Raw genomic sequence first — 13,095 nt, 5'->3', positions numbered from 1 at the left:
AAAAACCTTGTAAAAATCACGCGATATTATCGTTTAAACCAAAAAACTGCGATTTTTTCAATTAATCGCGATTTTTGCAACACTGGGTTATAGTGCTTCATCAAAGGCGTACAAAATCTACATAAAAGAGGAATGCCATATTGAGGTAACCAGTGATGTCATCTTTGATGAAAATATATCTTACAAGAGATCCAAAGACATTCTTGTTGATTCTAATGAGGAAGAGATACCCATCTTTGAAGATCTCTCTAAGGATGAAAATGTTCAAGATCCTACATCAATTCAAGAAGATGTTGAAGGACCTAGTGAACCTGTGTAGCATGTTATTATTCCAGAAACTTGTAAGGGACCTGCTTGGTTGAGGACAACTCTACAAGAGGCATAAGGACATGCAGCAGCTAAGGGAACCTTTAGAGAGAGTAAAAGACCTAAAAGGTATTCTGGTTATGCAACTTATATGACCAAGCTCATTGAAGTTGAACCTTCCTCCTATGAAGAGGCAACTAAACATCAAGAGTGGAGGAATGCAATGCAAGAAGAATACTAGTCAATTATGAAGAATGATGTCTGGGAGATTGTTCCTAGACCAAGTGACAAATCTATTGTCACTTCCAAATGGATATATAAGATAAAGCATGCAGTGGATGGGAGCATCGAGAAGTATAAAACAAGATTTGTGGCAAGAGGTTTTTCACAAAAGCAAGGTATTGATTATGAAGAGACCTTTGCTCTTACTGCTCGATATACAACAATTAGATCACTTGTCTCTTTGGTTGCTACTATGGGATGGAATATCTATCAAATGGATGTTAAAACAACTTTTCTGAATGGACCATTGATGAGGAGGTTTACATTGAGCAACCTCAAGGATTTGAAGTCCATAAGAGGGAGACACATGTTTGCAGACTGAAGAAGGATCTATATGGCTTAAAACAAGCACCTAGAGCATGGTGTGCTAGAATGGATGCATACCTATTGTGTTAAAATTGGCAACCAGGGCAAAACTTCATGTGGGTCATCTTATTCATGGCTGATAATATTTTTATTAGATTCCTCTCGTTGAGAGGTGTAGGATTGATATAAAGATCATTCGATTCCGATAAGTATTCATGGAGATATGAATTTATTTTGATTATGGAATTATTATCAAGCCGACCTACAACTCATGTAGGCTCAGAAGCCCAACAGTCGCATCTATTCACCCACCAACGTTGTGTATAAATATAAGAGGACTTTTCCTCATTTGAACTCACTCATCTCATCACATCTCTCTCTCTCTCTACTGCGCAGAAATGAGTCTCTTCTCTACTGCGCTGAAATGGGTCTCTCTCTCACACATGTGAAGCCGGAAGCTGTTGAATTTGAAGCTGCAACTGCAGAAGTAAAGATTGACTTGCGTGGCCTAGAAGATCTCCTCTTTGGAACTGCGCTGTAGGTTCATCTGAACCTCCTCTGAAAGCCGCAACTTTTGGTGGTGGAATGAAGTCAATCCGATGAACGGTTTGCAAGATATCCACTGCCCTAGTTTGAAGCCGGAAACTGCTGAAACTGACGCTGCAACTGCAGAAGTAAAGATTGACTTGCGTGGCCTAGAAGATCTCCTCTTTGGAACTGCGCTGTAGGTTCATCTGAACCTCCTCTGAAAGCCGCAACTTTTGGTGGTGGAATGAAGTCAATCCGACGAACGGTTTGCAAGATATCGTCTGCCCTAGTTTGATAATGATGCCGCTAATGCTGATGCTATTGATCTAGGGTTTGTTACTGCTGATATGAATCAGATTTATTGTACTATTTCTCTCTGCTGAATTATTGAAGATAAAAGAAGATTTGATCAAAGGGTTTCCCCACACATTGTGGGGTTTGTCCCTGGCTAGCCGCCACATCTTGTGTCTCTTGTCTTGGCTTGTTTTCTGTCGATCGTTTAATGTTCTATTTGCACTTTACTTTATATACGTGTGATTGCTAATCTTTGGAATATAATAAGGAAAAGAAGTAAACTGTTATAAGCATAGAACATACCATAACTTAATATGGTATCAGCGCTGAGGTGAAGACAAAGCCCGAGCAAGAGCAAGAGCAATCATTGAAGAGAATATTGGCAAGGCTATCCTAAAAGAACTATGGGGTCCTCAACACTCTTTCCTGCTGAAGACAAGCTCCGTGAGAACGCTGACTATCACGGATGGAAGATGTCTATCGATCTAATCCTTGAGAATCAAGGAGTGTTGGATCATGTGAGAGGCAATATTGTTGAGCCTCCATCAAATGCATCCGCTGCTGCCTGGAACAAATGAAAAAATGGAGAAGTCAAAACAATAGAAGATCATCCGGGACTCTATCGACAAGCACTTGGTGGCCTACATCTCTAAACTGGACACCTCTAAGGAAATCTATGATAGACTGGTGAGTTTATTTAAAGTTAATGATGCAAATCAAGTTTTGTTTCTTAGAAATAAGCTGAGGGAAATCAAGAAGGGTAAAGATGAAAGTATGCAAGCATACTTCTTAAGAATCACCGAGATCAAGAACGATCTCCTATCTATTGGGGAAACTATTACTGACAGAGAAATGGCACTCACAACTCTTGGAGGATTGCCATTTGAATGGTATGTGTTCAGGACTACTCTTTTGAACTATAATGTAATTCCTGGTTTCGAGGAATTAATGGCTAGATGCATTCAAGAAGAAACAAGGGAAGAAGTGCAAGAAATGCCCATGCCTAAAGGTCCTCCTGCTACCTTTTCTTCTCATGCAAAGAAAAGAAATAATTCCGGGACTAAATCAAAAGGAAAGGCTGGACCTAAGGCTAGAAGAAAATGACGATGTTACATTTGCGATAAAGCAAGTCACTATGTATGAGATCATGGACATAAAGGGCAACATGAGATCATGGACATATAGGATAGCATGATGATGATGCACACTAGTTTGAGCAGCATTATGATGGATAAAATCATGGACATGGGCAGCATGATGATAATCATGATTAGAGAAGCATGGTACAGTATGCAGTGGTGCAACTCGAAATCCCTCTGATGGCAATCAAAGGAATGACAAATTCAACAGCAAAGGTAAGAGGAGAGTTGGGAATCAAGGAAGAGGACAAGCATTCAAGAAGGCTAGAAATTCTAGGATGTATTAAATGCACCCGACCTCAAAAGAAACCTAGTGTCCATCTTGGCAATGGAAGACAGAGGCTACAAGGTAACCTTCAGCAATGGCAAGGTATGTATATGGAAAAATAATGTTAAAGATGCCTTTACTCTTGGGTTTAGTGTTGATTCATTATATCAGGTCGATGGAAGTCCGCTAGGTGTCATGTTTTGTGACACAACTCTTTAGTCCGGCTTTGGCATCGGAGGTTTGCCCACCTTCATTACAAAGCTCTACCCGATGTAAGATAGATGGTAACAGGGATGCCCAAATTCCAAGTAGAGAAAGAAGGTGTATGTCTGGGATGTGCCAAAGGAAAGCTCAAAAGGGGACCATTCCCCTCAAGCCAAAGCAAGACCTCCGATATATTACAATTGGTTTACTCAGGCATACCTGAGGTTGGCATTAAGAGGGAGACTACTACACCACATACTCCTAAGCAAAATGGTGTGGTGGGAAGGAAGAACCAAACGATGATGGAAGCTGTCCAGGCCATGCTACATGATCAAAGACTTCCAAAGTTTCTATGGGCTGAAACTACAATCACCGCCGTATATGTACAAAATCGATGCCCTCATCAACCATTGGGTTCCTAAACTCCTGAAGAAATGTTCACCACCGGTCAAAGGGAAGTCGTGATTAGTCATGATGTCACCTTTGACAAAGATATGGCTCTCAGCAAGGTGGACAATCTGCTGACTTTGAGTAGCTCTCAAGAAGCCGACACCAGGGAACCGAAAGAAAAGGATGATGAATCAATGCCTGATGTAGAAGAACCCATGGATCTGATTGATCCTCATCCACATGAGCCTTCCTCTTCTAGGAAGAGGCCTTCATGGCTTAGGGGGATACTTGATGATGCTGAAGGACATGCTGCACCCTGAGGAACCTTCCATCAAAGTAAGAAACTTAACAGGTATCAGGGATACCTGACCATCATGAGCACGATCATACAAAATGAACATTCATCATTCTCAGATGTCATCAAGCATTAACTATGGAAGGATGCTATGACCATAGAATATGAGTCTATTATGGAGAATGATGTCTGGGAAGTAGTTCCCAGACCCTGGAGAAGACAATTGTTACTTCAAAATGGCTTTACAAGATAAAGCATGCAGCAAATGGAAGTATGGAAAAGTATAAGGTTCATTTTGTTGCTCGTGGTTTATCCCAGAAGGGAGGTATAGACTATGATATTTGCACCTGTTGCCGGATATACGACCATCCGCTTGATCATAGCCCTTGTGGCTTCACAAGGATGGAACCTACATCAGATGGATGTTAAGACCGCATTCTTGCATGGTTCTATCAAAGAAGAGGTCTATGTGGAGCAACCTGAAGGATTTGAGATCTATGATTGAAAATCTCATGTATGCAGGTTGAAGAAGGCTCTCTATGGGCTGAAGCAAGTACCTCGAGCATGGTATGAGAGGATCGATAGCTATTTGATGAAGCTGGGATTCACTAGGAGTGAAGCTGATCCTAACCTTTACTTTAAGGTTGAAGATGACAAGCCTCTCATACTGGTGTTGTATGTGGATGACCTCTTTCTAACAGGTGCAAACCCTCTCATTCACAAATGTAAGAGGGAGATGGCTTCTGAATTTGAAATGAAGGACCAAGGACTTGAAGTGTGGTAGAAGCCAAGGGAAATTTTCCTATCTCAAGGAAAATATGTGGTAAATATATTGGAAAGATCCAGTATGATGGACTGCAAGCCTGTGACTACCTCGAGGATCTTAACTTTTAGAAGTTATATGGTAGTGATGTCGGACCAGACTTGGGAAATGCCTCTGAGTTTCAAAAACTCATTCGCATTGATGTTCTTGGTGAACCTCCGTCCGAACATATGTTTTGTAGTTAGCATTGTGAGCTCATATTTGGTTGAGCCTCACTGGATTGATGCCAGGAATCTTCTGAGATGTCTTCAGGGCACAATCTCTCATGGATTAAGATACACTGCTGGAGATGTGAGACTACTTGGATATACTGATGTTGATTGGGCAGGCAGTGTGGTGGACCGTAAGAGCACTTCCGGGTACTGTTTCACCTTGGGATTTGCTTCGATATCCTGGATGAGCAGGAAGCAGAAGTCGGTGGCTTTGAGCACTGCCGAAGCAGGATATATTGTTGCTAGCATAACCTCGTGTGAGGCAGTCTGGTTGCGAAAGCTCTTCAGTGAGCTGTTTGGATTTACATTGGATACCACTGTGATTCTCTGTAACAACCAGAGGTGGAATTCGATTATTGAGGAATCCCTTATTCATCAATTGCTCCAGTAGATAGACATCATCTGGGATATGGTAAGTCGATGAGCAAGGAAGCTCCATCACATTAAGATGATGTACAACTTGATACACCTTGTCAAAGCCCCGAGGAAAGATCTAATCTGTGATTTTCCCAAACGATTTGGAGTCGGCAAGAAACCCTTGTACAAGGGTCCTGCATGTTGCATACATTGAGCTCTGGGAGCTCTGAGGGCTTGCGGTTCCTACTGGAGCAACATATGACCACAGGGTGACTCACCCTCCCCTGGTGGTGCACACTAGAACAAGATGATTCGCTCTCTTGTGGGACAAGATGATTCACTCTCTTGTGGAACAGGATGATTCGCTCTCCTGTGTAGCAGGATGATTAGTTCTCCTGTGAGGCCTGGATTGATGTGTTCTCCATGGCAACCTGGATTGATGTGTTCTCCACGGCGATTGTAGCAGGATTGATGTGTTCTCCTGTGAGGACAGGATTGATTAGTTCTCCTGTCGAGGCATCCTACCCATGCAGTCTGGGACTCATGGGAAGTACCTCTCATTTGATCAATGAGCAGGGAAATGAAGTTAGGGACCATAGTAGTACCGATGGATGCATCGTTGTATCTACCGTACTCCCTATGCTAGGATGACCTCCATTGATCTGGGATCAATGATACTGGTCTGGGACCAGTGGTAGGAGTTGTACCATACTATGACGCTGACTTCGGGTCGGTTGAGACTGGTCTGGGACCAGTGGTACATACTTCGAGACTGACTTCGTGTCAGTGCAGTACTGGTCTGGGACCAGTGAGAGTGGTACATACTATGACGATGACTTTGGGTCGGTTGAGACTGGTCTGGGATCAGTGGTACACTCTCTGAGACTGCGATACTGGTCTGGGACCAGTGGTAGGAGTTGTACCATACTATGACACTGACTTTGGGTCGGTTGAGATTGGTCTGGGACCAGTGGTACATACTCCGAGACTGACTTCGTGTCAGTGCAGTACTGGTCTGGGACCAGTGAGAGTGGTACATACTATGACGCTGACTTCGGGTCGGTTGAGACTGGTCTGGGACCAGTGGTACACTCTCTGAGACTGTGATACTGGTCTGGGACCAGTGGTAGGAGTGGTACTTACTATGAAGCTGACTTCGAGTCGGCTGAGACTGGTCTGGGACCAGTGGTACGCACTCTGAGACTGACTTTGAGTCAGTGGAGGATGATACTGGTCTAGGACCAGTGGAGTTGTACTCACTATGACATTGACTTCGGGTTGGTTGAGACTGGTCTGGGACCAGTGGTACATACTCTGAGACTGACTTTGAGTCAGTATGATACATCCTCGATCATTTCTTCTTCTTCATAATTCGGACAAAAGCAGAGCAGAACAGAACAATGCAAGAGCAGAGCAGAACAGAGCAAAATAGTACAGATCAGTGCAGGGCAGAACAAGACAAAGCAGAACAGGCAGAATAGAGCAGAGCAGGGCAAGGGTCAGGCTGTACAGGGCAGTGCATTTGATGGATGAATAGTAACGACTGATAGACAGATTGCAGATGAAGTTCTCCATGGTTGAGAGGGAGTGTTAAAATTGGCAACCAGGGCAAAACTTCATGTGGGTCATCTTATTCATGGCTGATAATATTTTTATTAGATTCCTCTCGTCGAGAGGTGTAGGATTGATATAAAGATCATCCGATTCCAATAAGTATTCATGGAGATATGCATTTATTTTGATTATGGAATTATTATCAAGCCGACCTACAACTCATGTAGGCTCAGAAGCCCAACAGTCGCATCTATTCACCCACCAACGTTGTGTATAAATATAAGAGGACTTTTCCTCATTTGGACTCACTCATCTCATCACATCTCTCTCTCTCTCTCTACTGCGCAGAAATGAGTCTCTTCACTACTGCGCTGAAATGGGTCTCTCTCTCACACATGTGAAGCCGGAAGCTGTTGAATTTGAAGCTGCAACTGCAGAAGTAAAGATTGACTTGCGTGGCCTAGAAGATCTCCTCTTTGGAACTGCGTTGAAGGTTCATCTGAACCTCCTTTGAAAGCTGCAACTTTTGGTGGTGGAATGAAGTCAATCCGATGAACAGTTTGCAAGATATCGATTGCCCTAGCTTGAAGCCGGAAACTGCTGAAACTGAAGCTGCAACTGCAAAAGTAAAGATTGACTTGCGTGGCCTAGAAGATCTCCTCTTTGGAACTGCGCTGTAGGTTCATCTGAACCTCCTCTGAAAGCCACAACTTTTGGTGGTGGAATGAAGTCAATCTGACGAACGGTTTGCAAGATATTGTCTGCCCTAGTTTGATAATGAAGCCGCTAATGCTGATGCTATTGATCTAGGGTTTGTTACTACTGATATGAATAAGATTTATTGTACTATTTCTCTCTGCTGAATTATTGAAGATAAAAGAAGATTTGATCAAAGGGTTTCCCCACACATTGTGGGGTTTGTCCCTGGCTAGCCGCCACATCTTGTGTCTCTTGTCTTGGCTTGTTTTCTGTCGATCGTTTAATGTTCTATCTGCACTTTACTTTATGTACGTGTGATTGCTAATCTTTGGAATATAATAAGGAAAAGAAGTAAACTGTTATAAGCATAGAACATACCATAACTTAACATATTGAGACTTGGATTTGTCAAGAATTCTGCAGATCCCAACCTCTACATCAAACTGCTCAATGATGAACCAATGATCATACTTTTATATGTGGATGATCTTCTTGTTACTAGTGTGGAACATCAAATTCAGGAATGTAAGAAGCAGTTGGCAACCGAATTTGACATGAAGGATCTTGGGCTCATGCATTACTATTTGGGACTAAAAGTTTGGCAAAAACCAGGTGAAATATATCTTGGTCAAGGAAAATATATGATCAAGATACTATAGAATTCTAGCATGATGGATAACAAGGCAATGACAAGTCCTATGATTACTAATCTAAAGAAGTTGAGGAGTTCAAATTCTAGTTTGATAGATCCTACTTGCTATAGACAATTGATTGGATCTTTAATGTATCTTGTGAATACTAGACCTGACATTTGTTTTGTAGTAAATGTCCTCAGTCGATTTCAAATGGAGCCAAAGCATGACCATTGGATAACAACCAAAAACATCCTAAGATATCTGCGTGGAATGCTGGTAATGAAATCCAACTCATGGGATATATTGATTCTGATTGGGGTGGCAGTGAGGTAGATGGAAGAAGCACTACATGTGGATGCTTTAGTTTGGGATCTTCTATGATCTCATGGATGAGCAAGAAGCAAGACATTGTTGCTTTGAGTAGTGTTGAAGCCGAGTACATTGTTGCAAGTGAAGTTGTTTGGCTTAGAAAATTGCTATCAGATTTATTTGAAGGACCACTAAGCCCTACATGTATACATTATGACAATGAAAGCTGCATTAGATTGACATAGGACCCAATGTTTCATGCTAGGACAAAGCATATAAATAACAAATACCACTACATCAAAAGCCTAGTACGAGATGGGGTCATGAAGCTACATTATATTCCTACATATGAACAAGTAGCTGACATTCTGACAAAAGCATTACCAAACAAGAAGCTTGAGTTTTTAAGAAGCAAGCTTGGTTTGGTAGATATCTCTTCCTTGATTGAGAGGGAGTGATGATGGACAATATATTCTTTTCTTTATGTGTCATGCACTAGACCAGGACTAATAACCATAAGTCTTAGTGAAGGCCATGAAGAAGAATGGGGTCTAGAGGATTGGATAAGCATCTGAGATTGGAACTTCTTGAGGATTAGAAAATCCAAGATAGAAGTGAACCTATAGACTGATACTCTTTGAGGATGAGGTAGGGCATCCAAGATAAGAGTAGTCGAAGAGGACCAATATTCTTTGAGGATTGGGAATCCAAGATAAGAATAGTCCTAAAAGGACATACCTAGTGAACATCTGGATGGGGTATGTGCCTTTAGAGGTAGTGTGGTATCTCACGTAAAGCCTCCCAACATGATGCTCTCATAAAAGTTGAGCTTGTCAAGTTAAGGCCTTGTTGACAATGCTGGTTGTAATATAGATGCTTAAAAGATGGCTTATCAATCTGACTCTTCTTATGAGAATACTTCAATTTGAGATTCCTTGTACTTCATGATGGGATTATGAATACCTCCCTAGTTAAGAGGGAGTGTTGGAGAATGTAACTAGATTCGGTCTTCATAATGACCTTTGTAAACATGACATTGTATATTTTGTATATATAAAAAGAGAAAAATAAATTTATTTATCAAAGCATGGGTTTCATGCTCTAGTCTAGGTCAAAGCATGTTCTTCATGCTTCTAGGGCTTTCTAGGTCAATAAGGAATTTTTTTCATGTATTATAGTCCCATTTGGACTCATTGTAACAAAAGAAAATAATTGTTTTTGAGTCAAGAAAGTCAATTTCTCCTCCAAGACCAAGTCGACCTAGCTATGATGAAGTCGGCCTAAAGAGGCCTATTCAACCCCTCAAAAAGGCTATAAATAAGGACTTCGACTCATTTGACGCACTCACTCACAAAAAGTTTGATCTGCAATAGCAAAGAAGGAAGAAGAGCAAGGAATTCAAGAAGAAGAAGAAGAAGTCGAAAGAAGGAAGATCTCTTGGTAAAACACCTTTTTTTGTCCACATGTGTGAAGTTGTCTAGGGTTTCTGTGCAAGTCGCAGCGCTGAAGTTGCAGGCCGAAATCACAGACTCAAGTTGCAGGCTAATGCAGGGTCAGGATTCTAAGTTGAAGTTGCTTGGACCGAGTTTGACTTTCGCTAACCTTGGAAGAATTTGGATTGTTTGGAAGAGGAATTTTGGCTTTGGTCTTTAGGTCTTGGAAGTCTCATTTTGAATTGATTCTACAAGAAGAGAAGTATTCTTGGGTTTCTCCCTTGGAAGGGTTTTGCCTTGGCTTGGAGCCTATATCTTGTGTACTTTGTCTCTGTGTGATATTCATTGTTTTGGTAATTGCTTGATGAACAAGAAATAAAAGTAATAAAGGGCCAACTAACATCACAAGTAATTATCAAGTAAGGAAAGTCAAACATAATATACAAGAACCTTGATTTTCCAACATGAGGGAGGACTTCTAAAGGCCATTCTCACACGCTCTCCATTGTTGGTTTGGGGTAAGTTAAATCCTCCTTACTAGTCCACACTTTGAAGTTTCTTAGTAAGGGTTTTGATTCTATTTCATACATAGTTGATCTTGTGGTTGAAGGATTTCCCCTTGGATGGATCCTTTCTACTTGGGCCATGATTTGATTAGCCAAGGGGTTAATTTAGCTATTGGGTTCTAAGTTCTAACCTCTTTCCTTAATCCACAAGCACTAGATAACTGGCCTATAGGGGTTTTCTTCTTGATCTCATCTTACCACTTGATTTCTCTTGACTCCATATCCTGAGTACGATATTAGCACTAATCTTCATATCCCTCCATCACCTTTTTCCCTTTTTCACAAAAACCAAACAATTTTCACTAAGGCTATCGTTGACATCATCTTATGCTCTTTTGACTAAGCCTTAGTGATCCTAGTAGGGAAGCCCCCCTTGAGTCGGAGGAGAGCCAGACTAAAATGAGAGGATAGGTTGCTGAGGTGACAAAGCATGACCTTTCTAAAAGGTTCCCATCAGATTGTGCATTTTGGATTGAGGCATTTATCGTGCAGGTACAATTTGGGCACAATTTGGGCAGTAACAGGACACATTGATTACTAAAAGAGAGAATTTTTAATAGTTTGTAAGTGGTCAAATAGGTCAGCTAGACTAGAAAGGAGAATAAATCATTTTAATGATGTACAAATGCGAAACACTACTATATTCTGAAAGAAAGAAATACAAATGAAATAAAAGTAGAGAGTACAAAGGGTAAAACAGGAAGGTAAATCTTAAATAGGACTAAAATAAATACATCACTATGAGGCTAGAATGGAACTTATCTAAGATGGGTGATGAAGGTATACGATGTTAAAATATTCAAGTCTTTTTGTGCATGTTAGTTTCTTGCTATAATAGAGAAAATCAAAGAAACTATCATAACTTCTAGACAGCATAGACAAGGATTAGTTGCAGTGCAAACACTAGCTTTTCTATATTAAATAACTGGAAGGAATGTTGCTTGCAGCAATTATAATATCATAAAATATTGCTCGTCTGCAGTAGAACTTGTTCTGCCTTACATCCTAAGCTTGGGTTCCGGGCATATTCATTTTGTATTTGGCTTCTGTTTATAATAATATATGTTTTCATGTAAAAGTTAATATAACATTTAATTATTATTAGGAAGTCTTCTATATGTTTTTAATATAGCTACTATTTTATGTATTCTCAGGAGTTTTGAGTGGAAAGTATACGCCAGAAAATCCTCCAAGTGGTCCACGAGGTCAAATTTACAATAAGGAGTTCCTTACAAATGTAAGTTTATATATATTTTATATATATATTTGGGTTAATTATTCTCGTTCCTCCATTCAAAAGCTGTTTAGCCATTAATTTGCATACAATGAGGAACACTTACTGATTTCTTATTCTTCCATAAATGCATAGGGTAAGCTATTTAGCCGTTAATTAGCATACAATGAGGAACACTAATTGATTTCTTATTCTTCCATAAATGCATAGGTTAAACCGCTTCTCGAACGATTAAAAGAGATTGGAGGCAATTATGGCAAGACCTCAACACAGGTTACCTTCCATCTCACTCCATGTAGAAGAGACATTTTAGTAAATACTATTGAATGTTGATTGTCAAGTCCAAATTATTGTCTTTTATATCGACAAATGTTCCTTTTCCTGATAAGATGCTTTTTAAGCATGAAATTTTATACCTTGTTTGCTCGGTAGACATGTTCTTTTCCATTTATGGTGTTCTGTAGATTTTATGATATTCCCATTGACTATCATTAGATGCCATGCAGGTTGCACTTAACTGGTTAATAGCCCAGGGGAATGTGGTACCGATTCCAGGAGCCAAAACAGCAGAACAGGTTTCGTAGCTGCACTTACATTGTCAAAGTTTGATATCTACCTAACGTTTCTTTTTTTATACCTCACTTTAGTCATTTTCATTCAGGATTGTCATAATAATAGATTTTGAAATGTGGATTTTTTTCAGGCTCGAGAATTCGCAGGAGCTCTTGGGTGGACTTTAACAGAAGAAGAGGTGAAGGAGCTTCGTGAAACTGCTTCAAAAGTCAGGCCAGTCCAAGGTTTTCCTGTTGAGAGAATATGAGAATCTTTGTTGTATGGTGAAAATTGCAACATTTTCTTTCCGATCATATGTAATAAAGCCTAAAGGGTTAGTGTGTAACATGTGAAACTTAATTGTTACTTTGGACTATTATTTTAAGACCCATGTCCTTTATGCTCAAGGGTTAGCTACTACTTCTGCAAATAGCTCTAATCAAATGATCTACCTCGTGCCAATGCTTTAATCGGTTCACCTAAATATCTGCCAGTCTCCAGGCATCTTGCACCCCTTGCGACTCTTATTCATATTTTAATACTGATAAATGCATAGTTTTCCAAACTTAATAAGACAAATCAAAAGAGCTGGAGTTTTGTCCAGTGTTTTGCAAAGTGACAAAAGAAATTAATGGAGACATTTTTATGGTCCTAGATGTGGAAGGCTTCAGAGGTACATCTCTGCAACCACTCCAATGAGTCCGATAAA

General features: G+C 40.4%; 1 protein-coding gene across 1 annotated transcript in view; it reads left to right on the top strand.

Annotated features, from left to right (window-relative positions):
* Window positions 1-12,816, top strand: part of LOC149238174 (NAD(P)-linked oxidoreductase superfamily protein) — a 169,113-nt gene extending 156,297 nt beyond the window's left edge. Inside the window, exons 8-11 of the mRNA XM_089372928.1 lie at window positions 11,755-11,837; window positions 12,045-12,107; window positions 12,341-12,409; window positions 12,538-12,816. Of these exons, the coding sequence (XP_089229054.1) occupies window positions 11,755-11,837; window positions 12,045-12,107; window positions 12,341-12,409; window positions 12,538-12,654 (332 nt within the window). The 3' untranslated portion in view covers window positions 12,655-12,816. The remainder of the gene's footprint in view (window positions 1-11,754; window positions 11,838-12,044; window positions 12,108-12,340; window positions 12,410-12,537) is intronic.
* Window positions 12,817-13,095: the final 279 nt, after the last annotated feature.

Source organism: Pinus tabuliformis, chromosome 8, assembly GCF_031772625.1.
Source record: "Pinus tabuliformis cultivar Carrire ecotype Pingquan chromosome 8, CPIR1, whole genome shotgun sequence".
NCBI lineage: Eukaryota > Viridiplantae > Streptophyta > Pinopsida > Pinales > Pinaceae > Pinus > Pinus tabuliformis.
The sequence above is the reverse complement of the archived record's forward strand: the minus strand, read 5'-3'. Positions and strand labels throughout refer to the sequence as shown.